The sequence below is a fragment of the Myzus persicae genome, unplaced genomic scaffold (assembly GCF_001856785.1).
Source record: "Myzus persicae strain clone G006 unplaced genomic scaffold, MPER_G0061.0, whole genome shotgun sequence".
Taxonomy (NCBI): Eukaryota; Metazoa; Arthropoda; class Insecta; order Hemiptera; family Aphididae; genus Myzus; species Myzus persicae.
The window spans coordinates 340,385-364,498 of NW_019100802.1; the positions used below are offsets into that span (position 1 = coordinate 340,385).

The 24,114-nt window shown below is 27.8% G+C and overlaps 3 protein-coding genes and 1 long non-coding RNA gene across 8 annotated transcripts; 2 read left to right on the forward strand and 2 right to left on the reverse strand.

Moving 5' to 3' along the window:
• The first annotated feature begins 1,582 nt into the window (after positions 1-1,582).
• On the forward strand, positions 1,583-13,956 carry LOC111043177 (endoribonuclease Dcr-1). Of its 3 annotated transcripts, none has more exons than XR_002605542.1 (22): positions 1,583-1,753; positions 1,841-3,288; positions 3,356-3,500; positions 3,584-3,712; positions 4,513-5,385; positions 5,459-5,592; positions 5,684-5,915; positions 6,009-6,160; positions 7,154-7,295; positions 8,086-8,322; positions 8,401-8,580; positions 8,726-8,939; positions 9,001-9,173; positions 9,231-9,415; positions 9,470-9,723; positions 9,785-11,146; positions 11,214-11,531; positions 11,590-11,810; positions 12,210-12,375; positions 12,897-12,972; positions 13,534-13,760; positions 13,939-13,956. XR_002605542.1 is itself a non-coding variant. In XM_022328072.1 (22 exons), exons 3-22 carry the CDS (start codon positions 3,113-3,115, stop codon positions 13,688-13,690), a joined length of 5,526 nt encoding a protein of 1,841 aa, XP_022183764.1. In that variant the 5' UTR covers positions 1,583-1,753; positions 1,841-1,922; positions 3,074-3,112; the 3' UTR covers positions 13,691-13,809. The 3 variants fall into 3 exon arrangements, 2 of the variants coding, with proteins under 2 accessions (XP_022183764.1, XP_022183763.1); XM_022328072.1 differs by lacking the exon at positions 13,939-13,956 and having other exon boundaries at positions 1,841-1,922; positions 3,074-3,288; positions 13,534-13,809; XM_022328071.1 differs by lacking the exon at positions 13,939-13,956 and having other exon boundaries at positions 13,534-13,809.
• Positions 13,957-15,524: 1,568 nt separating this feature from the next.
• LOC111043160 (UDP-N-acetylhexosamine pyrophosphorylase) lies at positions 15,525-17,823 on the reverse strand. The gene has a single exon (XM_022328039.1). The coding sequence runs from the start codon at positions 17,571-17,573 to the stop codon at positions 16,113-16,115; it is 1,461 nt and encodes a 486-aa protein (XP_022183731.1). The 5' UTR covers positions 17,574-17,823; the 3' UTR covers positions 15,525-16,112.
• Positions 17,824-17,988: 165 nt separating this feature from the next.
• Positions 17,989-23,970, forward strand: LOC111043104 (transcription initiation factor TFIID subunit 7-like). Of its 3 annotated transcripts, none has more exons than XM_022327934.1 (10): positions 17,989-18,184; positions 18,255-18,335; positions 18,545-18,667; positions 18,824-18,904; positions 19,205-19,411; positions 19,484-19,628; positions 19,758-19,885; positions 22,995-23,253; positions 23,327-23,496; positions 23,621-23,970. In XM_022327934.1, the coding sequence occupies exons 2-10, from the start codon at positions 18,273-18,275 to the stop codon at positions 23,648-23,650; spliced, it is 1,206 nt and encodes a 401-aa protein (XP_022183626.1). In that variant the 5' UTR covers positions 17,989-18,184; positions 18,255-18,272; the 3' UTR covers positions 23,651-23,970. The 3 variants fall into 3 exon arrangements, with proteins under 3 accessions (XP_022183626.1, XP_022183623.1, XP_022183625.1); XM_022327931.1 differs by having other exon boundaries at positions 18,259-18,335; XM_022327933.1 differs by lacking the exon at positions 17,989-18,184 and having other exon boundaries at positions 18,201-18,335.
• Positions 19,994-22,453, reverse strand: LOC111043107. Its single transcript, XR_002605536.1, has 2 exons — positions 20,271-22,453; positions 19,994-20,201 (listed from the first exon to the last, which is right to left on the reverse strand). It is a non-coding gene; the product is annotated as an uncharacterized LOC111043107 (long non-coding RNA).
• Positions 23,971-24,114: the final 144 nt, after the last annotated feature.

Sequence of the window (24,114 nt, forward strand, 5' to 3'; positions counted from 1 at the left end):
GCAACGAGATGGAAAATAAAAAAAATTAAATTATAAGCAATTAAAATTTTTTTTAAATTTAATGAAAAAAATGAAAAAAAAAATACAAAATGAAAAAAAAAAACAAAAAAAAAAAATTTAATTTACGTTTTGTTTATTGATTGATGAGTTAGTTCTACATACATTTTCAGCACTACGACAAAGCTCAGTTACGTCATTAGTTGGCTTAATAAGTTTTCCTCTGTTTTCCATGTCTATGAAAGGCATTGGAATTGAATTTGTTTCAGACAAAACCTTCACACATTCAGTACAATTAATTATTTTTATTATTTTTTTGTTATAGCTCCACTTATGTACTGAGTTACGTCCATTAAATAAAATGTATGTGGAGAATTTTGTAAGGCCAGAAACATTGACATAGTTTCATCTTATAGGGACGGCTGAAGAAACAAGATCCAAGCAATTTGATACAGAATTGGTTTTCTTGGAAGCACTAGTGGTTGACGGTATTTCAGTTGTCTTGAGAATTTGAGATATGCAATTTGCCTGAGAAGAAGTAACTATTTCACTGTGTATTAATTATCTTTTATATGCGGCTTCAAATTGACTAGCTGTACTAGCTGTAGGGTTGTCACAGAATCCACCATGTGATCTTATTGCCGAAAAAACATTTCCAAATTGTCTTGGGAAGTTTTATATGTTAATATAAATTCCAATTTATTGGTCTAGAGAACATCATCTATTAATTGACCAAGACTTGTTAGACATATTATAAAACCATTGAAACAGTTCTTCTTCCAGAATTTATTACTGGTATAAACTGATGTGCCTTTGACTGTTTGTTGAATATTTTGGTCTGTATGTTTGATAGATAGGTAGTCAAATGAAGAAGAAATAAATGGTTTAAGAAATGTCTAATCATTTAAATAAATAGATCTTTTGAATTTGGTTTTATCTAAAAAGTTTAATTAATAGGTCTATACGTATTTATTTAACGTTAGCCAAATACAAAAGTGTAATTTCATACATTGTTAGCATGTCTGTTATCTTAGGGGACCGAACCATAGAACAAATGTTCTGTGACCGAACTGCTTGATGCGCGCTCGATGCCCGGTTGGAACCACAGATATATTATATAATAATATTATTAATAATGTTATTATTTATATAGTCTGTGGTTGGAATAAATATTTGTCAATATTATTTGTTAATATTTTCCTATATACTTTTGAACAAAGTTTATTGGTACAAATGGTTTGTGAAACAAAAGTTCATCGGAACAGTTGTATTGTAGAACATCGAGTATAATTTAGATATTTTGGATAAGTTGGAACAAATATATTGTGGTACAAATAGTAGCTGAAAAAAATTACTTTCGTTCCAAAAAAATTATGATCCAGGTTTTTTAAGATCCACAAAATAATATTGTTCCGGAAGTTTTTTTCCACAAAATATTTGTCCCGAACGTGGAACAAGTATTTTGTGAAACAAAAGTCCATCGGAAAAAGTGTTTTGAGGAACAATATGCAATGTCCCCTTTGTGATTGGTGTAATTATTGATTAGACTAAATTCTGTTATCATATGATTTTATCTCATTGAAATACATGCCATTATTGACATAAAACAAAGTGCAAAACACTGTCTAGCACATCTTATATATTCTTATATAAGCAGCAATCCTAACTCCTATGAAGTCGTACACTACACCCGCAACTCGCAAGACGCTACGAGTCTACGGCAGTACGATGTCCACCGGTCTACATAAATTATAATGTATTTAGTTTTTAGAATCTAATTATCTTTTAAATAAAAAAAATCGAATAACTAATATTAATAATATGTAATATTATTCTAATTTAGTTTCAATAATGAAGTTAATAATATTTTAGAAATTGAATTTATTTTTATTCAAGAGAGACTATTTTCGTCAGTGACAATTTATGTATGTATAATAATTTGCTATTTAAGTAAAAAAAATATAATATATAGTTTCTTTTAAGTTCTACCTACTTGAATTTTTAAATTATAAAAATTGATAAAAAATAATTGTTGTTTGTTATTATAATAATATGTAAATATTCATACTTTTAGTACCTATAATCACTACCGCCAAATTTATATATCATGTCAAGCGATTAATTCACTTTTGAATGGGGGATTTTTAAAAAGTTTCGATGGGTTGGTGGTGGGATAAAAATTTTGAATCTCGTTTCATTGGCCAAAAATATTTAGAGTTTGATGCCTCTGCCTGTTACATATAAGTACTATATGATATTAAGAATGAAAGTAGGTTTGTGTATTTATATTTTATATAGTCATACAGATGTATTAATAATAATTGGTACAAAATCATTATGTTAGATATACAAGCAGTATTTTTTAAGAAAATTTCAAATTTATATACATAATATTTACTTCTAAATAGTAATGGACTGAAAGCTATTTAAATAAATAAATAAAACAAAATATTTACTTCTGTCTTCTTCTATTAGGTAATGACATTTAGTTTAGTACTTACTTTCATACTATGAACAATTGTGAAATCAGTAATGTCCAGTCCTATTATTATGAAGTCATAGCTATTGGAGAATTTAATTTTATTTAAATACACACTTGGCTAAATTCTGTTCAAGATAAGAACAGAATCGGTGGCGACCAGTTTTTGTCGGTGGCAGTCAGACACTTTTCCTACCAAGTTGACAAGGAAGGCCAGTGCTTTAGAGTAAAGCCACCCCCATGCACAGAAGCTGACTACTGAGCTCTGTTCTTATGTTGAACAGAGTATAGAAATAAAGAGTTTGAAAACGTGTATATTTATTAACATTAATAGTTGCATCGATCCTTAAATGTAAAGTGTTGTAGCCGATATTATAGGGACCTTGTTATTATTAAAACTATAGTACAATGCTAACTGATTAATTAGCTAATTTCAAATTTTCATTGCTTAAAAACCAAGTATGACCAACTTTATGTACAAGTTATTAGTCAGAACTTGTTGAAATAAATGTTTAAAAATATAAAATGGAAAACAAAAAAAAATTGTATTATATGTAATTCATGGAATTTAAACATTTGATTTTGTTATTCAATTAGGAAGTTATATCTATCAGGATTAATTTTTAATTTAATTTAATGGCGTTAACATTTGGTGATAATATACATACCAAAACATTCACTCCTCAAGAATACCTAGTTGAAGTTCTGAGTTCAGCTAAAAACAAAAATGTTATTGTTTCATTAGAAGGTATAACAAATAAGGTATTTGTTATTTTGAAACTCATTCGAGAACTTGCTTTTAAAATTCACAGGTTAGTCATTAAAATTAATAATTTATATTAACAATCATCAAATGATAAATGTATTAATTTTATATAGGAAATGTGAAAAAAGAAAATGGACTTTACTTGTTCTAGAAGAAACAGAAATCGATCAATACATGTTTTCTATCAGGCATTTGACCGATTTAAAACCGTTAGCCGTCAGATCCGTCGATAATTTATTAGATTTTATTAATTATGAGGTTTGTATTAAGTATTACACTCTTGTATTCCAAAGAAAATTTTTTTAAATATTTAAATATTTTGATTTTCGTATTATTTTCAGGTGATTGTTACTACTGAAAATCTATGTTTAGAAATGTTTGAAAAGAAATATTTACACTTTGACCAGCTTAACTTAGCTATATTCAATAACTGCCAAAAAATTATTGTGAAAAATAGTACTTATTTTAAGGTATTTTTTATTTTTTTTTTAAATTTTGATACATTTTTTCGAATACAGTGAAAACTCTATACAACAGACATCAGTAACATTCTTTTATCATTGAAAGACATAGGTGTTTACATAATATGTACCAGGTGATTCATGTAACATAAGACACTCATCATTCAAAAATTATTAATGTTTTTGAAAACAATTTTTCAACATGATTATTAGTTGTCTCAAAACCATTGTAAAAAATGTTATCATGGTTTCTTAAGTTTTATTTTTTTAAATTAAAACGCTCAGTTTTAAATTCATCTTTGAAGGCAGAATATTTTTCTGTATAATAATTGAATTTAGGATGAGTAGCTTATGAGTATATATATATAAGCTTATAATTTATAAATATTTAAAGTTTGATGAGCTGTGTAGTAGACCAATATTTGGCGGGTTAACTGCATACCACCCCATTACGCTAAACTTTAGATACCTTTAACTCATAAACTACTCGTCCTAAATTTGATTTTTTTGTATCCAAATATTAAGAAAAAATATTCTGTATTGGAATATAAAATTAAAACTGGATGTTCTCATTCAAAAGAGTAAAAAACTTTAAAAATGTTGAGATTGAAAAATATTAAAAAATATATTATATGTATTTTTTAAGTTGATATTTAATGAACAGTTAAATAAGTAGTTGAAGTCCCAGGTATGGGTATTGCCTAATAAATTCCTGTTATCCCAGACTAGGCTAAAAGATGTCTTTAAATAGAGGTTTTACTTTATTAATAATAAATAAAGAAATAATGTTTCAATTCTTTTTTTTTTAGATTTGTAATTTTATCAAGCCAAATAGCAAATGTAGAATTTTAGGTATTGTTCATCCATTATTTGAATTGGATTCTGATCCATTCTTCATTGAAAATCAATTGAAATTTATATCACACAAATTGTTTTCATCTATTGAGACTGCCAGTGATATTGTTTCTATATTACGCCATTGTTGTAAACCTAAAGAAGTTCTTATTGAATGTGCTGTTCAAACAGAAGATCTCACCAATATTAAGATAAAATCAATGGTGCAGAGTTTAACTGAATTTTTAAGTGAACATAACTATGAGCCTTCTATCATATATGGAGATGATGAAGAATTTGGTGAAGAATTAAAACAAATACCTAACCCTAAAAATGAACCCTTACAAATGATAGCTGATTTTTTGGACGTTTTGAAAACAATGGGTCCATATTGTGCCGATAAAGCTGCCTTGACACTCCTGTATATGGTAGAAAAATTGAAAGTTAAAACTCCCTATGAGAGACACTATGTATTGTTGTGCATTGTTTCTACATTATTGATTCAAATAAGAGCAACATTCGATGATATTTTTTATAATTATAGTAATATTGATAAAGTACTTAAATTTAGTTCTCCTCGTGTATTACGAATTATTAATACTCTCAAACAATTTAAACCAAAATCTTTTAAAGCAGATAATAATATCGTTGAAGTATGCAATGATCAAAAAGAAAAAAAAGATAGAACCATCAAATCTAAATCAGTAAGACGTAATTGGAAATTAGCTAGAAGATATGGAACTCATAGAAAACAAGGACGATCAAGAGATCCCTATGAAGAAACTGTTTGTGCAATAGTTCTTGTAAACAACAAAATGACAGCTTCTATTTTGTACTATTTATTTTTAGTAAGCATTTACATTTTATCAATACAATTTATTTAAAATTAAATTATTGTTTTATCATTTTTATATTCTTTAGGATTTGAAAAACAGTAATAAAGACGATTTTGGTTGGATCCAACCTCAATATACAGTTGATAAAGAAGCAGACCCAATTACTGAACCTAAAGAATTTGAAATTGAACATAAAAAGCAAGAAGAAACTTTAAGAAGGTATCATTCTATAAATATTAAATACAAATTATTTTTCAATGAACTGTATCTGATTGTAATTGAGGATTCAATATAATAATGATTATTTCAGGTTTCGACAAAGAGAATGTAATGTACTTATTGGAACTAAAGTATTAGAAGCAGGAATTGATTTACCCCGGTGTAATTTAGTAATTAATTATAATATACCACTTTCATACAAATCATATCTAAGGTCTAAAAGTAGAGCAAAAACATTAGATGCTCATTATGTTTTGATGTTTGATGAAGTTGCTACTTCAAATATTTTATCTTGTTTTAAACTGTATAAGGACATTAACCAGGTATCAATTGATTTTAAATAATATTTTACATAAATAAACTATATTACTTAACAAATCATAATTTTTTTAAATGTTGAATTATTTTTTGTCCAGATGTTATTAAGTCATTGCACTTTAAAAGATATTGACATGGAAAAAGAAATCCATGCTGACAGGTATAATTGGTTTGTTACACCATTTAAACCAGGAAAAAATGAAGATTCAGCATTTGTGGATATGGCAACAGCCATAGGACTTGTGAATAGGTTATTAATTTATATTATTAGTTCATAATACAGTTTTCATAATATTTTATTTGTGATATTAACTTATAAGTATGTTATAATGTTATACATACTATTCTGATCCACTCAAATGTTATTATTATGATTGCATTATATTTCCTAAAATATCTATAAACACGTAATATGTTATGACTTATATAAGATGATAATTCATTCAGAACAAATTTAATTTAAATATTTAAAATACTGGTATGAATAATATTTATATTTTTTAGTACTTGTTTGTTATTGTTCTACTATCAACTCATATATAATTTATCATCCTACCACAGAGTTGATTGTTGGTTGTTCTATGATATTTTTTTATAATGTTACAAACATTTTAAATAAAAGTAAATAGTAATAACAAATTAGTTACAGTTAATAGTTGTATAGTTAATAGTTTAATAATTATCTTATAAATAAACGTAAAAAAATAAGACAATTTTATAAAGATCCTTAAATGTTACACATTTTATTTGTTAATGTATGATTCATTTTTGTTGTAAAAAATAAATGCCAATATTAATTATTGCAGTAAATAACACATTTAAATTAATTTTTATTAATATTTAAAAATAAGCTAATAACTAGGGCTCGGAATATAATGCCTTAATAAACCCTAAAAAGTACCCTTAAAAAATGCTTTAATGCCCTAAAAGTTCTAAATAATGCACTAAAAATGCACACTTGTACAAATGAAATAAAAAATTGTTTTTCACAAGAATTTAAAAAAAAAATATCTTTATACTGTAAATCAGTATTTTAATTATCTCTCCAACACTAGGGTCATCCTAAAAATTCATTTATCTCACTCAGGGAGATGCTTTGAATGAATAATAAAAACAATTGGTATTGAGTGAACAATGTATGTTTATGTTGATGCATTTTCTGGTACAATATATTTTTTATGTACGCTACGAGATCAAATAATTAAATGTAATATTTATGACCATAATATATTTATAATTTTAGGTACTGTGCAAAATTACCTAGTGATACTTTTACCAAATTATCTCCTATTTGGAAGATACAATCAGTAGTATATGAAAATCAACCAATGTTTGTTTGTAGTATTCGACTTCCAATTAATTCACCTATTAAACATGATATACATGTAAGTACTATTTATGTAAAATAGAGAGCCAGCTTAGCTTATTGAGTGATTGATAAAGTTTAAACAGATTGTTGAAAGTAGTGGTGCAATGATGGACTTCAAGTGAAGTCACATACTTACTAGGTGCATTGAAGCACATCTTCAATCTTAATAATATTGTCCCTTAATAAAATAATTTTAAAAAAGGTGGGCAGGTGGGTCCCTTTATAAAATAATTTTTAATATTATTAAAATAAAAAAGGTGGGTAAGTGGGTACCACTCTGCCGTACATTAGGTACCATGTGAATCACCTAAATTCCAAATACTATGTGAAGTATTAAATTTGATTTCAATGATATAAAATCATTGTATATAATAAATGATTCTGAGTAATTTCGAACTGTTAGCCTATAATATTATTATAATTTTTTTTAAATTACAAAAAGATAACTAACATTGTTACTCTCTGTTTAAATATCCAATTTTGTACAAATTTGAACTTAGAATATTTACTAAAAAAGACTTTGTTTATATAATTTTAAGATTTTATGGTTGTGCTATGAAATACTTATGAGAAAAACATTGTTTTAAATATTCAATCCTTAGCTATAAAAATTAAACATTCGATACATTTTTAACTGCAAAATAATTTGTACATTTTCATGATTTTGATGTCACTCATAACATAACTCATTTTTTGATGAATTATCAATTAAGATTGATTTAAGCCAACAAAAATTCCCGCTTTATGTTAAAAAAACTATTATAGTATTATTTGATTTAATATTTATTTTTAACTTTTTTTGAAAGGGTCATCCAATGCCATGTGAAATTTTGGCAAAAAGAATAGCTGCATTAGAAGTGTGTAGACAACTTCATTCTCAAGGTGAATTAGATGACACCCTCCAACCTATTACAAAAGAATCATTTCATGCATTGTTCAATGCTGATGAAGTACTCCCAGACGCTGAAGATGCCTTAATACCTTGGGACACTGAAGAGCCTAGACCTGGAACAAATAAACGCCGCCAATACTACTATAAAAGAGTATAATTAATATTTTAAACATCTATTATTCAACTGCTTTATAAAGACATTTCTAAACTATTATAAAATTGTTGTTAGATTGCTGAGGCACTAAATGACTGCAGACCAGTTGAAGGCAAGCCTTGTCATTTGTATGCTATATTGCTAAATATGAATTGTCCTGTACCAGAAGAACAAAATACTAGAGGTCGAAGAATTCATCCACCTGAAGAATCCATTCATGGGTTTGGTATACTTACAATGAAACACATTCCAAGTGTAAGTCAATATTTATAATTTATAGTGTAATATGTATTTATATGTATACAATAAGTCCTCATTTAACATAATATTAAACGTGGACTTACTGTATGTGTTCAATTGTGTTATAAGTTATAATTTGAAAATAAAATTAAATGTTTAGATTCCGCCATTTCCTATATATACTCGATGTGGTGAAGTATATGTGAGTCTAAAGCCTATTAAAACAGATATGTTTTTAACACAACATCAATTGGATAATATAGCCACATTTTTAAATTATACATTCACCAATGTACTACGTTTGCAGAAATGTCATGTGGCATTTGATCCAACTACTACTCACAATTGTTATTATATTGTACCAACTCTCAGAGGTTGTATAGATCAAACTACTGATGGTGATAAATTTATTAAAATGTGTTTGATATATTATAGATGCAAGTGGATCAATAGATATTGATTGGAATTTCCTAGATAATATGCATAAATGTAGAGATAATAAACTGAGTATTATAACTAATGAAGATAGAATACATTTTCAACCTAATATCGAAGTGTTAAAAGATGCTGTTGTTACACCTTGGTATAGAAATCAAGAACAACCTCAGGTATTGTCAAAACAATTTGAATAATTTAACATTTATTTATCTTATTTTTCTGTTTAGTATTTCTATGTAGCAGAAATTTGTACACACCTTAATCCAAAATCACCATTTCCTGGTTCTATAGAAAACTATAAAACATTTGAAGATTACTATTATCTCAAATATAATTTAAAAATCCAAAATCTTGAACAACCTCTTTTAGATGTGGATCATACTTCAGCAAGACTAAATTTTCTTACACCAAGGTTTGCTAGTATACATAAATAATAAAATCTTTTTTATATTGTTAATGTTTTCAGGTATATGAATCGTAAAGGTGTAATTTTACCTACAAGTAGTGATGCAACTAAAAGAGCTAAACGAGATAATTTAAGTCAAAAACAAATTCTTGTTCCAGAACTTTGTAATGTACATTTATTTCCAGCATCAATGTGGCGTAAAGCTGTTTCTTTACCGTGTATACTGTATCGCATTAATGCATTATTGTTAGCTGATGAAATTCGTACTATTGTTGCCAAGGATATATCTTTAGGATTGGTTAACTTAAGTTTTGGTATAAGACCATAGAAATACTAAATATTTTCCCTGTACTAATTATTTTTTAAATTGTCTAGATCACATCTGGGAGCCTTTAGATTTTGGTTGGACCATGAAAGATGTATTAATAAAAAGAAAAGAACAAAAAGAAATTAGTATAATAAAAGTTCCTGAACCAGTTGAAACCGTTAAACAATTTGTAGATGAAGAGATAAAAGAAGAAAAGATAGATAAATCAGATGATCCTAATTGGATGGACATTGGAACATGGTCTAATGATATGGCTGACTTTGCAATGAATAATATTGATAATACGACAAAAGTAAGGTACTCATCTCCAACTAGTTGGATGATTCAAAGTGATAATGAATCAAGCACATTCAGTGACATTGATTCAGATGATGGAATTCAAGTTAATGGTTTACACCCTAATGGCTTACGCATAGAATTTAGAAATACTTATTTGGCTGAAGCTGTGGACGAAAATGATTCCAAAACAAATAAATTATATTTTTTCAAAAACAATGAAACTCCTCAATTGTGGACTTGGAATAATGATTGTCACTCCATAACTGAATATAATTCTAATCAACAAGACGAACAAATTATAAATTTATTTTACAAAAAAGATGATGAAATTATCATAAATCGAGAAGTAAAAAGTAGTACCAATATTGACAGCTCATCGTTGTTAAAATTACCATGGGAATTAAATTCAAACACTGGTTATGGACTTTCAGACATCAATGTTTTATTGAATAAAACTTCATTTATGCCTGAAGATAGTGAATATATTAAAAGTGAAACATATATAGACAGTAAAACAATTGATAGTGTCAATCAAGTTCACGGTGTACGAACCGAAACATTTAGTTTTGATTATCAGCCAGACTTAAACGATCATCCAGGACCAAGTCCTAGTGTTTTACTTCAAGCATTAACTATGTCAAATGCAAATGATGGAATTAATTTGGAACGTTTGGAAACAATCGGAGATTCATTTTTAAAATATGCCATTACTGCTTACTTATACTGTACTCACGATAATGTTCATGAAGGTAAACTGAGCCATCTTAGATCAAAACAAGTCAGTAATTTGAATTTGTATCGTCTTGGTAAACTAAAAATGTTTGGTGAACGTATGATATCTACAAAATTTGAACCCCATGATAATTGGCTACCACCTTGTTATTTTGTCCCGCATAAATTAGAAAAAGCTCTTATTAATGCTAGTATACCAACAACCTTATGGAATATGATAACACTTCCAACATTTAAGGATCCTACAGATAAAGAAATTGAAGAAGTTATCCAACAGTTCAAAGTTGGCTTCTCAAATGAAAACATAGAAAATACCCCTTTATTTGTGCCTTACAACCTCGTTACTCAACATAGTATTCCTGATAAAAGTATTGCTGACTGCGTAGAAGCTTTAATTGGTATAGTAAATATAATTATTAATCAGTATAATCACCAATATTTTTGTAAACATTTTTTTTTTTATAGGTGCTTATTTGATATCTTGTGGTGCTCGTGGAGCATTACTATTTATGTCTTGGCTAGGAATAAGAGTATTACCTTCGCTAGATGATTCAAAATTAGGTTATCTCAAACCGCCATCCTCTCCACTTCTACGTAATGTTGACAATCCTGAAGGTGAACTCATAAAGTTAATGGATGGATTTGAATCTTTTGAACAGCATTTAGGATACCGTTTCCAAGATCGTAGTTATCTATTACAAGCCATGACTCATGCTTCTTATTATCCCAATCGTTTAACTGATTGTTACCAACGATTAGAGTTTCTGGGTGATGCAGTTTTGGGTAAATAAAATAGTATATAATAGTTGTTTTTAATTTTAATTTTAATTTTAAATTTTAGATTATTTAATTACTCGACATTTATATGAAGACAAACGACAACATTCACCTGGAGCTTTGACAGATCTTCGTTCAGCACTAGTCAATAATACAATTTTTGCATCACTAGCTGTTAGAAATGGTTTTCATAAGTATTTTAAACATTTATCTCCAGGCTTGTCTGAAGTTGTTTGTAGATTTGTAACCATACAAGAAGAGAATGGTCATGCTATTGATGAAGAGGTACCTAATTGTTATTCAAACATATTTATTTAATATACATATTTTAAACTAAATTAATATTTTTGTGATGGATATTTATGGTAAAAGTTATGCTTCAAAAGGAAAGGCTGACTTCTGTTGACATATAATCGATATGCCACTTTAAAGAAATTATTTAATGTTTAAACTATACACATTTTTACAATAGTATTTGTAGTTAAAATATTAAGACTAACATTTTAATACAACATTACTTATATTATATTCAAGTGTTTTCAAAATCAAATCTCATCAATACTAGATCTCTACTCTAAATCATTTTTTGTAATTGCAATGATATGTCATTGCTCTCAAATAATATAATGCCGAATCAACTTAATTTTTAGTATATAATATCTAAACTTTTAAAACAATTTTTAGTTTTATTTCTTGGGAGAAGATGATTGTGAAGAAGCTGAAGATGTTGAGGTGCCTAAAGCCCTTGGTGACGTTTTTGAATCGGTTGCTGGAGCAATTTATTTAGATAGTAATATGTCATTAGATACAGTATGGAAAGTTTATCATAAAATAATGGAAAATGAAATGGGTAAGGGTACATATTATAATCACTTAAATAATATTATATTTTTAAGCTAATTGCTTCAAAAACATGTACTTGTTTATGTGCAGTTTGAATGATTTAGTATTTTTAAAATAATTTGTGTATACTATGTTAGTATAGCTGTAAAAAACCTAGTATTATTAAGTAACAAAAAATGCACACAAAATAATACAAAACAAATACTTAAATATGACTGATTCTCTGAGTGAAGCATGTAAGTTAGTTATTACATTAAAACTGCTATAAATTTGAGTATCTATGTGATGTCAACACAACACACAAGTATTATGTTTGAAAGGGCGTTGCATACATGTTATTATTATTATTATAATATAAAATTATGTAACGAATACCTATTAATTATTTATCATATTATAATCAATTTTAAACATATTAGTTATGGAATCAATTACTATAATAATCAATAACTAATGACTAGGTGTTATTTATTATATTACATAATTTTACTTCTATAAATAAATACTTGCAATTTATTTATGTTATAGAACAATTTAGTAAAAATGTACCAAAATCTCCCATCAGAGAGCTTCTAGAATTAGAACCAGAAACTGCTAAATTTAGGTGAGTAACATTTAAAAGTATTATTTGGTAGTAACACTATGATAGGTTTGCTGCTGCATATAACGTGCATATTAAATGTCATTTGAACTATTTTTAGCTGTCGTATAATGTATGGGTGTTGGAAACTTTTGTCAACTACTATTACTTATTCAGTAGGATTTAATTTTGTTTGCATTAGAGAAAGACAATTTTTTTATCAAAGCATATATTACATTTTCTATGTATAAATGTTTGGGAGAGGTTCTAAGGTGGTTGTTATATTTAGTTGAATTTTTTTTTTTAAACCTATTTTTTCCATAAACTGTGAAGTATTCATTAAAATTAGAAGTATTGATTAGAGTAATTATTGTTACTTATTTGTAAATATTTTGTTATAATGTAAATTACAGTCAAACAGCATTTTACCTCAAAATATTTTGGACACTTGATGCTTAATTGTGCCATTAAAACCGGTTTTTGTATGTAGTAGAGTACTTGCATATAACCTTATACATAGAAAATGTGTTAAGTTCTAAGGATATTTAATATTATAAAAGATGGATTTTTTTCTATTATTTCTAGTAAACCAGAAAAGCTGGCAGATGGTCGACGAGTTCGGGTTGTAGTTGAAATATTCGGCAAAGGAGAATTTAAAGGTATCGGTCGTAATTATAGAATTGCTAAATGTACAGCAGCCAAATGTGCCTTAAAGCATCTAAAGAAAAAGATAAAGAAATAGATGATAGTCTACGTACTTTACATTATACAGTATTAATTGGAAACAAGTACATTAAGTTATATCTATGAAAGTATGATATTTATTTTAAAATTAATAAGTTACTATATTCAATTATTGATTATTTTAATATTTATATAAATTATTTTAATTGTATTTGAAATACTTTAATTTTTATTCAATAAAAGTATTCATTTTTTGTATAAAAATTTTAAATAATTGATCATTTGTTTTTTTCTTTTACTTTTTAGATTTTAGATCTCGGTCATAGCGATAAATGTATTGATTTTGTCATGATGTGTTTTTTTAATTTTTGTGTCTGAAGACAAAAAATGTTTTTATGATTTCTAGTTAGTACTTTTGAGAGGTCAAAGTAAAAATTTTCAGTATTTTTTAAATAAAATCAGGAAAAACTAAAAATAAATATAAGCATTTGTTAAAAATCTAAAATTGTTAGTAAAAAGTTATTGTATAACCTTTGTTACCGAAAAAAATTCTTTGAGTTTTTCCTATAAATGTCAATAGCATATAAAAAATATTTATTTAGATATTTTTCCTCTACGAGGGAATCTATGAATCATAAATATGTTTTTGTTAATAAGTAACCATAACAACAGAAACCTTACAAAAAGTTGGTCAGGAACAAAAATCATGTATCCTGCCCATCATTGATGCCAAACTCTAAAAATTGTTGTCAAGCAAAATCCTTTTTGTCTAAATTTAAAAAGTGAATCTACGGTTTCTCATGATTTAGAGTTCAGAACCACCGCTGCCTATTAACATATTTATGTTAAAAAATATATTATATTAGCTGATCTCTTGCACTTTGTTGCCGTTAAAAATGTTAACTCTATATGAGACTTGGTGGTGATAATGCGAGCAGTATATTATGCCTACCTGCTGTGGATTGCGGACCCCGCTTGATGAGTACTTTATACAAATAATATGTTTTATTTTGATTTTGATTGCGGACACGCCGATTAGCGGCTAAAGTGCAACTCAGCCACCTTGGTAGGCAATGTGCGAAAATTCAATTGTATGCATGCTTGTACCTGATCTGCCCGATGAACCACTGCAGGCAACCAATAAACAAAAAAAAATACCAATTGCTACTAAATATATTTATATATCCCCAGATCGGACCTTTCGAGTCCAATTGTGAATCTAAACCATCCAGGACGTTACTTAAACGCATACAAAAAAATTCATTCAAAGTTCAGTGACATACCCCCGTATAGTAGAAATATATATAAAGATTTGTAATATAGGCTGACAAACCTTATTTAGCCCAGAATTGTTTTTCGTAAGCAATGATTTATTTTTGAATTCAAATTTAACATATATATTACAGTAACTTACTCAATTATGAAGTATACTCGATATCTACTATACAGCAGAGCCGTTAACTACTTTACCCCTTTTTTAAAAATATATTAAAAGTGAAAGTTAACGTTTAAAAATGATTGCAGTGCATTAATTTAGATACACCTACTACAATAATATAGAAAGTAGCTTAAATGTAAAACAAGTATTATAGCTTTGCATTATAATATTGTGTAATACATTTTACATAATTTTATGCAGTATTACCTAATACAATTTAACAAAATTATGTATTTTTTCAACAAAAAAAATATTTTTTGGAAGGGGACAGCATAGTGCATAATTTAAAAATGTAAAAAAAAATAAAAGTTTTTTTACTATTGGGTTGATGAGAGCTGGATTTAATTTAGGTTTGCTCTACAATTAATATGATCAAATACATTAAGGGTAGTTCTTAAAATGTTCGGTTAGTATACAACATGTGTAACTGGAAGTCTATTAGTTATGAAAGTGGTCTCATTAAAAACAAGTATTATTTATTTAAGAAATGAACTTATTGCATTTTCTGCCAGGGTTACATGATATTATTATTATGAATAAAAAATAATTCATGAACTAATACATTTAAGTCACTTAAAAAGTAACAATAATATAGACTTTACAAAAAAACATTTACACATTACAAAAATATTTGAATTAGTTATTTAAAATTTTAAGTACGGTATTATTAGTACAAACTCATAACATATATTATAATTGTTTCATATTAAAATAAAAAACTAAAATGTATAAAAATATACTATAGAATTAGAAAAATTTAACTATACAAAAATAGTTCTACAATATTTAAGTAACAGAGTGTTTGAAATTTATCACAGTATAATGATAATTATTAATAATATGAAAACTTAATAACTTAGACAAGTATATAACTTTAAACCAATAATAAAAGCTAAGCCATTTTTGTGGAAATAACTAGTTACATATTTAAAATCAAATTTCAGTTGGTATAAATTTAGAAAACTGATACCCTACTCATTAAAACCAATCATAAAATGTTTAACCCACTTAGGGTATGAATAAAACAAAAATTTAATTTACATTAGAACTTATTATTCGATATTTCTTCAACAGATTTTAATTCTAGTACGGAATTAAAACTTTTACCATCGACCAAGTGCTTGAGACCTTCACCACAGTAAGATAATAGAGGAGAAATTTCACATTCAATGTTTTCTGTTGTAAATTTTCCTCCAGATTTTTCAACAAATTTTCTATGAAGTGAAAATACATCCAATCGTGCAGTTTTAGGGTTATCTTTACCATTAGGCACATCTGCATTCTTCAAAGCGCTAAATTCTTCATTTCTTTCTACTTCCCAAACAGCAAGACGGTTACAAAATTCAAATACATCAAATATAAATTTTTCCATTTTGATACCATTTGGTTCTTCTGGTTTACATATGATACCATCATCATTCACATAAGATATTTTTTTTTTAGCCACATGCAATTTTAATTCACTATTATATTTATGTGCAACATTGTTTAAAAAATCTGTTGTAAAAAAATGATTGCAAATATTACCAGCACTAAAGGTTAAACGACCGTCAGGATTTCTTTTTTCAGCTGTTTTTTCAGTTATTTCACTATATTCAACAACTTGAAATTTTCCATCAACTTCACATATAACACCTAGAGGCTCTGAAGGATATGCTTTTTCTACAACTTTAGCCCCACATTCGGCATTTTTTGTTATGCAGTACCCAATAAATATTGGATCAGCTACTTTAACTAATATATTATCTACACTATGAGCATGGAGGTACTCAACACCTAGCCTTTTAATCTCATCAAGTACATTACGATCACGTAAAGCTTTATATATACCTCCATTACCATCTGGAGATTTAGATATTTTATTTATACCTTCCATAATGATTTTACCATCAAATGTAAATGCTGGCAACATATACTGTTCAAAAAATATAATTTTTTTTTCATCTAAGCCAAAATAATTATTTTCCTTGAAGTATTTACGAGTAGGTTCCATAGTATGTTCACTAGTCATTATAAACCAAGGTAAACCTTTACTGCTTCCAAAATCTTTATTTGCTAGCCTAATTAGGCAACGAATACGTTCCCCTTGTATACGGTATAACGATTTATGAGAAGGCAAACCGATGTCATACATACCTTTAGGGTAGTTAACTCCAAGCCTTGTACCTTGCCCTCCAGCCATTAACAAGACTCCAACTCTGCCTTGAGATATCTGTTCAAGTCCAATTTGCTCATATTTAATTAAAAGTTCTTTTGGGCTGCGGTTCACAGCACCATATAGTTCAGCGGGTATAGGATTCATTCTATTATCCAATTTTTGTTGATTGACATTCATAGTTTCAACAGTTTTTTTAAACATTCCAACTACTTCAGGAATGTTCAGTTCGCGAATATCTTTCAGCAGAAATTCTTTTTCTTTTTCATCGAGTCTGTTCCAAAATTTAACAATATGTTCTTGATCATATTTTTTAAGCAATGCAATTATAGAATCAAAGTCAGACATTATGAACACTAATTGAAACTATAGTATGAAATAATTTTTTTTTTAAATAACTTTATTATGTACAAATGTCTGTATGTCTGCATCCAACAACTATAAACAGTAGGTTACAAAACAACTGCCAAACTGCCAAGTGGACAGAGGCTAGTGGCCACTGCAGCTGACTATTTTTTTCATAAGTGAGTGGCGAGTACAGCCTGCAGCATTGCAGGACACGTTGAGCTTAATTCTTCCACTTTTTTCACTTTCTATAATAATTTTATGGCGGTTAGCTGATAAAAACATAATCAAACTAATCAAAGAGATTATATTATCACAGAATAACTGTTATTCTGTGATATTATTAATATCTATTATTTGTCTATGCTTTTATCTACATCGTGCACAGTATCACGTTTTAAGATAGTACACAAAATAAGTAAATAATACCATATTGTTATTTTGTTTTATATTTCTTGTATTTTTGTCAGTTCATTGGTCGTCCAACGATTTAAAATATAATATTATAAATTATAATGTATATTGTATAACATTGTGTATAGTGGTTCATGCTAATACCACAGATCATATTAAAATTATATAAATATAATCTGTGCTAATATCTTAATTTAACGGTATAAAAAGTTAATAAATATTATTATTAGACATCAGCACCTATTAATAACTTGTTATTTACCTTTTGAGATAGTGAAACCTCCAGAGATGGAACAAAAGTCAGATCAAACTGTTGAGTTAGAAACCGAAGTTATCTTAAGAGTTCCATCGGTAATACATATTCAAATTTGCATCTACTAAATATGTCTATATTCGTCAATATTGGCCAGTTATTACTTGAGATAAATTTGTATTTGATATTATATAAAGTCTTTGTACTGTTTGTAGAGAACGTTCTTTAACACAGCAATATTACAATATAATATTTGGTTTTAAAAATTATAATGATAATACATTTTTAATTAAATTTTGTGTTTTAGGAAGCTGCTGGTGTGTTAAGAGAGTTAATAAAAAAAGATGCTAAAGAACAAATAAGTATAAAATTAGAAAATGATATTCGCAGAGGTGAAGTTGTTATCGGCAATCATCATCTATTTGCAAAGGTTTATTTACTTAATATAATACTTAATATCTAAAAACATTTATTTTATTATTATATATGTTGAGTGGCAAAGCCAAGGGGTGTAATCCATTTATTACACATATTTTACATAATATTTGGAGCCATTTTTTGTGTTATATCATTTTGCTGTTTATAGGTTGTTGACTTACCAACTATTATTGAAGGTCAAAAAACAATTGACAACAAGACTGTGTATAAAACTGCAGATATATGCCAGGTAAAAAAAATAATATACCTAATACAGAACTAGTAAGTGAATATTAACTTTGGGGATGGAAGATGTAGTATCTATGTGTCCCACCTAATTTTTTTTTACATCTCCAAGAACTTGCATATTTTCTGGAATGTTTTATTCAGAACAGTTGAGATGTTATATATTGACATAAAAATTATAATAATTATGATAATCGGTTTTATTCAATACTCTTTTTAAAACATTTTAGTAGTTTGCTTATTACCTACTAATTGTATAATGGTACATTTACCTTATGTTTAACTAATATAATTATTTTCCTAGATGATTATATGCAAAGAAAATGAAGAATTTTTACTATCTGATGAAGATGAGAAAACAAAAGTTTTTAAAAAAAAAGAACCTAATAAAGTTGATAAAAAATATTTGTGGCCACATGGTGTAACACCACCATTAAAAAATGTACGAAAACGAAGATTTCGGAAAACCCTTAGAAAAAAATATGTTGAAGCCCCAGAAATTGAAAAAGAGGTTTTACTCAATTAATTGTTATTTATAAGTTATTTTACATATATATTTAAGTGTACTATTATATTTTCCTAGGTTAAATATCTTTTAAAAAGTGACAGTGAAGCTCTCAGTGTTAAATGGGAAGTAGTATCTGAAACAGAGGTTCAAAACAATAGAAAAATGAAAGAAGAACCTTTTATGCAAGGTGAAATGCATAATGATCTAAAGCAAGACATTGGTATTGTTTATAGTTTTTATAAAATTGAATTTACATTTTTACTCTGAATACAATATTCTCAGAGTAGTAAATTCATTTACTTTATTTGTTTACATCACATTATTATTTATTTACATTTTTTTCTATCAGCCGAAAGAGATATTTTTGGTGAAGCTCTCAGTGATTCAGATGAAGAGGCTGGTAATATAAATATAATGGATATGGATGAAGATATGAGTAATGACGATAGTCGTTTCTCTGATACTAATTCATTAATGGTAAATTTGAATTAAATTATCATTAACATTGGGGAAGTTGTTTTACTGTATAGTAGGTTTTGGTATACCTGATCATTGAGTAAGTGACTGCAGTGGATGTAATAAACAGTTTGAATTCAGTGATAAATCATTGCATACGAAAAACTATACTGAGTGAAGTCTGTATGTTAATATACTCAATGCTAAGAAGGAACCTCGGCATCAACCATTTTTTGTCGGGCGGGGGTCGGGCAATACCCGTTTGTCACCCCCACCAAGTCAACTATCTGTATAGTTATGATACGCCCCTGCGCATGAATCGGCCGCTGAAGTTCCTCTTAACATAAATGGAGTATAGTTAGTTTTTATTTCAATGCATATTTTATAATTTATTTATATTACTTACTAGTAAGTAAATTTATTTTTCTATAAATAGAATGTTGCTCGAATTGTTCCAAAAACCTTGTATATATATTATTGTTGTGAACTTAAGAGCCAATACTACACTCTGATGAACTGTAGAATAGTGCAATAGGTTGTGGTATAGTTGTTTAAAATTTTTTTAATACTTTACAAGCCATTTAGGCCTTTTGCATCTTCCTCCAAGTTTCTCCATCCATTCCGTTCCATCGCATCATCCAATAATTTTGATTTGTAGGCGTCTAAAATATCTTTCTTCACCCTATCTAACCATCTATGGTGAGGTCTTCCTCTTGTTCACTTTTTGGGAGGTTTTTGATTAAGACGTTTCTTGTAAGACTCGACAGCTTGTCAAACGTGACTAGCCCACTCCAAGCCTTTTGCTTTCAGGAATTATCTAATATTCGGCTTGTTAAAAAACATTTCCAGATCTTCATTTTTTCTTCTTTCATATTTGCCATTTTGAAGTCGAACAGGATTTTCTTTTCAAAAAAGAGTAGTTTTTATCTCTTCTTCCTATGTTGTGGGCCATGTTTCACATGCATACATAACTATTGGCGTAGAAAAAAATTATACTGTTTCTCTTTTGTACCTTTGGACCTTAGTCTAGAGCTAAGAATCTTATTCATGGCAAAATATGCTGTATTTGCACTATTTATTCTTAATTGGATCTCATTAAGCATATTATTTTTTTGTGTTTATGTTGACTCCAAGGTATTTAAATTCATCCACTCGTTCAAAGGAGTAAGGACCCACTTTTAGTTCTATTTTATTTACTGAACGTCGAGTAATTTGTATGTATTTTTTTCTTTCCTCATTGATAGTAAGATTTATTCTGTGGCTGAACTCTATTAATTTATCCATGGCCTTAGTTGTTGTTCTGCTGATACTATCGTAGACTTGTTTGAATTCTACAAAAATCATGAACACATCTCTATCATATTCGTAGAACTTCTCCATTATTTCCTGGATAATGAAAATCTGGTGTGTGGTTGACTTCCCTCTTGTAAATTCTCACTGGTATTTCCCAATCATGTCTCAAATGTATGTATAATATAATCAATTTAACACTGAAAGGGATAGCGCCTTGTAACTTGTGTCTAATAATGAGTTTCCTTGGTAATTTTCAACTTTAGATGTGTCTTCCTCTTTAAAGATTGGACGGATGATTGCTGTGTTCTAGTCTTTAGGAATTTTTTCATTAACCCATATACTTCCAATTAATTTCTGTATCTGTGTTGCTAAGTATGGTCCTGCTAGCTTAAGAAGTGTTAACTGAGTTAATATTCTTTAGCTGGTGCTTTGTTGTTCTTCAGGAAGTTGATGATCATCTTAATTTTGTCGAGATTTGGCTCCAGTAACTTCCATTGCATTGTGTCGTATATTATTTGTTCTTAAATATCATTTCGGTTCACTACTTGTGTTGTTTAGGAATTTTTCTAAGATCACCTATGGCTTGCGTTCCCATAATCATCAGACTTGGTGCAGTTTTGAGATTTGTATCCTTAATTTACATTGCTTGAAAAACAGTCCGTGATTCATTTTAGTAGTTTTCAATGTCCTCGATCACTTTCTTTTCTGCTAACCTCTTTTAGCATCTTACTACATTGTTGGCTGTGTTTATCGCTTCTTTATATGCTTGTATGTTTTCCTCAGTTTCGTCTTGCAACGTTTGTAATCTGCATGTACTGCTACTTTTTATTAAGTCTCGGCAAGTTTATCAAACCAATGTTTTTTGGGGTTTGGGGTTTTTTTCTTGAAGAGTACTTGCTGCTTCAGTAGCTGTTCCCAGATCGGTTCAATTTATAATTCAACTTCAATTGTTGGTGATTTACTTAACTCTTTATAAATTCTGACTTGATATCTATGTAATTCTTTTTGGTCAGTGGCATTAATCCAGTTGAACATTTTTTGACTCCTTTTTTGTTGTTGTTTCCCTCTCTAGCTAACTGATAGTTTTTCATGAAAATGTATAACAACAAGGTAGTGGTTCTTTGTCTGCATTCGCTCCCCTATAGCTCTTTACGTTACTTATACAATATTTATGTAGCCTTTCTATTGTAACGTGGTCAATTTGGCTTTTATTGAGAGCCAAATTGTTTTAAATTAATCTAAAATATTTTAAGAATTGAATTAGGTATAGAAAATAATAATACGAGTATAGGTACTAAATGGCAAAAAGTTTCAATTCTGTATGATTAATATTTTTGGAATTACAACTTAATAACTAGAAAAAATAGTAGAGGAACAATTGTTATTTTTCATTTAATAATCAAGTTGTAGTTAAGTATTTTTGAATTTTTTTAATTGCTGTAGGAACATCTTATGAAGGACTTTGTATTGACTGTGTATTGAGTGTTTTGACAGAGTTTAAAATTTTTTATCGGTATAGTACAATGTAATTATAACAAAAATTAAACAATATCAAATGTCTATAAATAACACAAAAAGTAACAAAATATTTTAAGAACTTCATAATTTCTAGAAAGTTCTTAATATTTTGTTAAGTACCAGCGATTTTTATCCTAGACCTTAACTAACTAGCATCAATTGTATAACAGAAACCACTCACCAAGTTAATGACTAACATTTTCACTGCTCATTAAGTTTTTTTTTATTAAAAACACATTATTGTAAAACCAATATAATATTATCATTTCTCTCAATCTTATTTCTTAAATATATAAAATAATAATAATTCCTATTTTAGGAGGAAAAACCTTCAATTTCTGGAAACCAAAAACTTGTTACAGAGTTTACTAAAGAAATGTTTATTTCTGATGATAATTCCCATCATGGAATAAAAAAGGAAGATGGAATAGATTCCACCTTTGATGAAAGTATGGGTTATAGAGATGATATAGGTGAGGATCTTAAGTCGGAATTAGAACTTAGCGATGAAAGTAAACTTGGTGATATACCTGTCTTATCAACATTGGTTCCATTAGAAGCTGGAAATGTGTCTGCTGGTAAGTTATTAAAATAATTAATGAATCCCAGATGTATGTATATATTAGTTATCAAACTTTGAATTTGTTTCAGATGACATAAAACTTAAAATTGATCAGTTACAACAAGAAATCGAAGAACTTAAAGAACGTAAAAAACAACAAGATTTGGAAATTGCAAATATTGAAAATATAAATTTAAGAGAACGTTTTATAAGTATATCTAATAATTTACTTACTGAGCAACTAGAAAAAGAACAACAGGTAAACTATATTTTTTTTTTCTCATAATAGTTCATTAATAAAAAAAGTGAATTAAAAATTCATATCATTTTAATATTTATAAATTTACTAATCTATTGTACATGTTTTGGCTTATTTGTTATAGATCCAAGAACTTCAATCATTTATTCTTTAATTTAGACTATTGATTTTATAAGACAACTTTAGTTTTGCCTATAGGCTCCTATATTTGGGAGACGTTAGTTCTCAACGTCTATTTGAAATAATACCATATTTGGAATGAATATTTTAAGAAATATTGAAACATACATCATACTTAAAATATAAAATACAAATTCAAATTTGTAAATATTTTATAAATCAAAATCATTATTTATTCGTCCTGTGTTCTAATTTCCAAGTGGGGAGACATTTGTCTCATTGTCTTCCATGACACTGGTACAATTATAAAATTATTATTAATTTTTAGACTGGTCTTTAATGTTTTAACTTATATAACTATTTTTTTTATTTTTTTAAGTTCTTTTCACATTCTTATTTATCAATGTATTCGTGTATTTAAATAAACAATTGTATATAATAAATATTGATATTTTGTTCACCCAAAATAAATTACATATTTTCAAATAAATATTCTGA

Bases quoted from the DNA above. Each gene is read 5' to 3' on its own strand.
- LOC111043177 (XM_022328071.1), top strand. From the start codon at position 3,113: ATGGCGTTAACATTTGGTGATAATATACATACCAAAACATTCACTCCT. The intron at 3,289-3,355 runs GTTAGTCATTAA...AATTTTATATAG, and splicing joins CTTGCTTTTAAAATTCACAG to GAAATGTGAAAAAAGAAAAT. The intron at 12,973-13,533 runs GTGAGTAACATT...TATTATTTCTAG, and splicing joins CCAGAAACTGCTAAATTTAG to TAAACCAGAAAAGCTGGCAG.
- LOC111043160 (XM_022328039.1), bottom strand. From the start codon at position 17,573: ATGTCTGACTTTGATTCTATAATTGCATTGCTTAAAAAATATGATCAA.
- LOC111043104 (XM_022327934.1), top strand. From the start codon at position 18,273: ATGGAACAAAAGTCAGATCAAACTGTTGAGTTAGAAACCGAAGTTATC. The intron at 19,412-19,483 runs GTTTTACTCAAT...ATATTTTCCTAG, and splicing joins CCCCAGAAATTGAAAAAGAG to GTTAAATATCTTTTAAAAAG. The intron at 23,497-23,620 runs GTAAACTATATT...TATTTGTTATAG, and splicing joins AACTAGAAAAAGAACAACAG to ATCCAAGAACTTCAATCATT.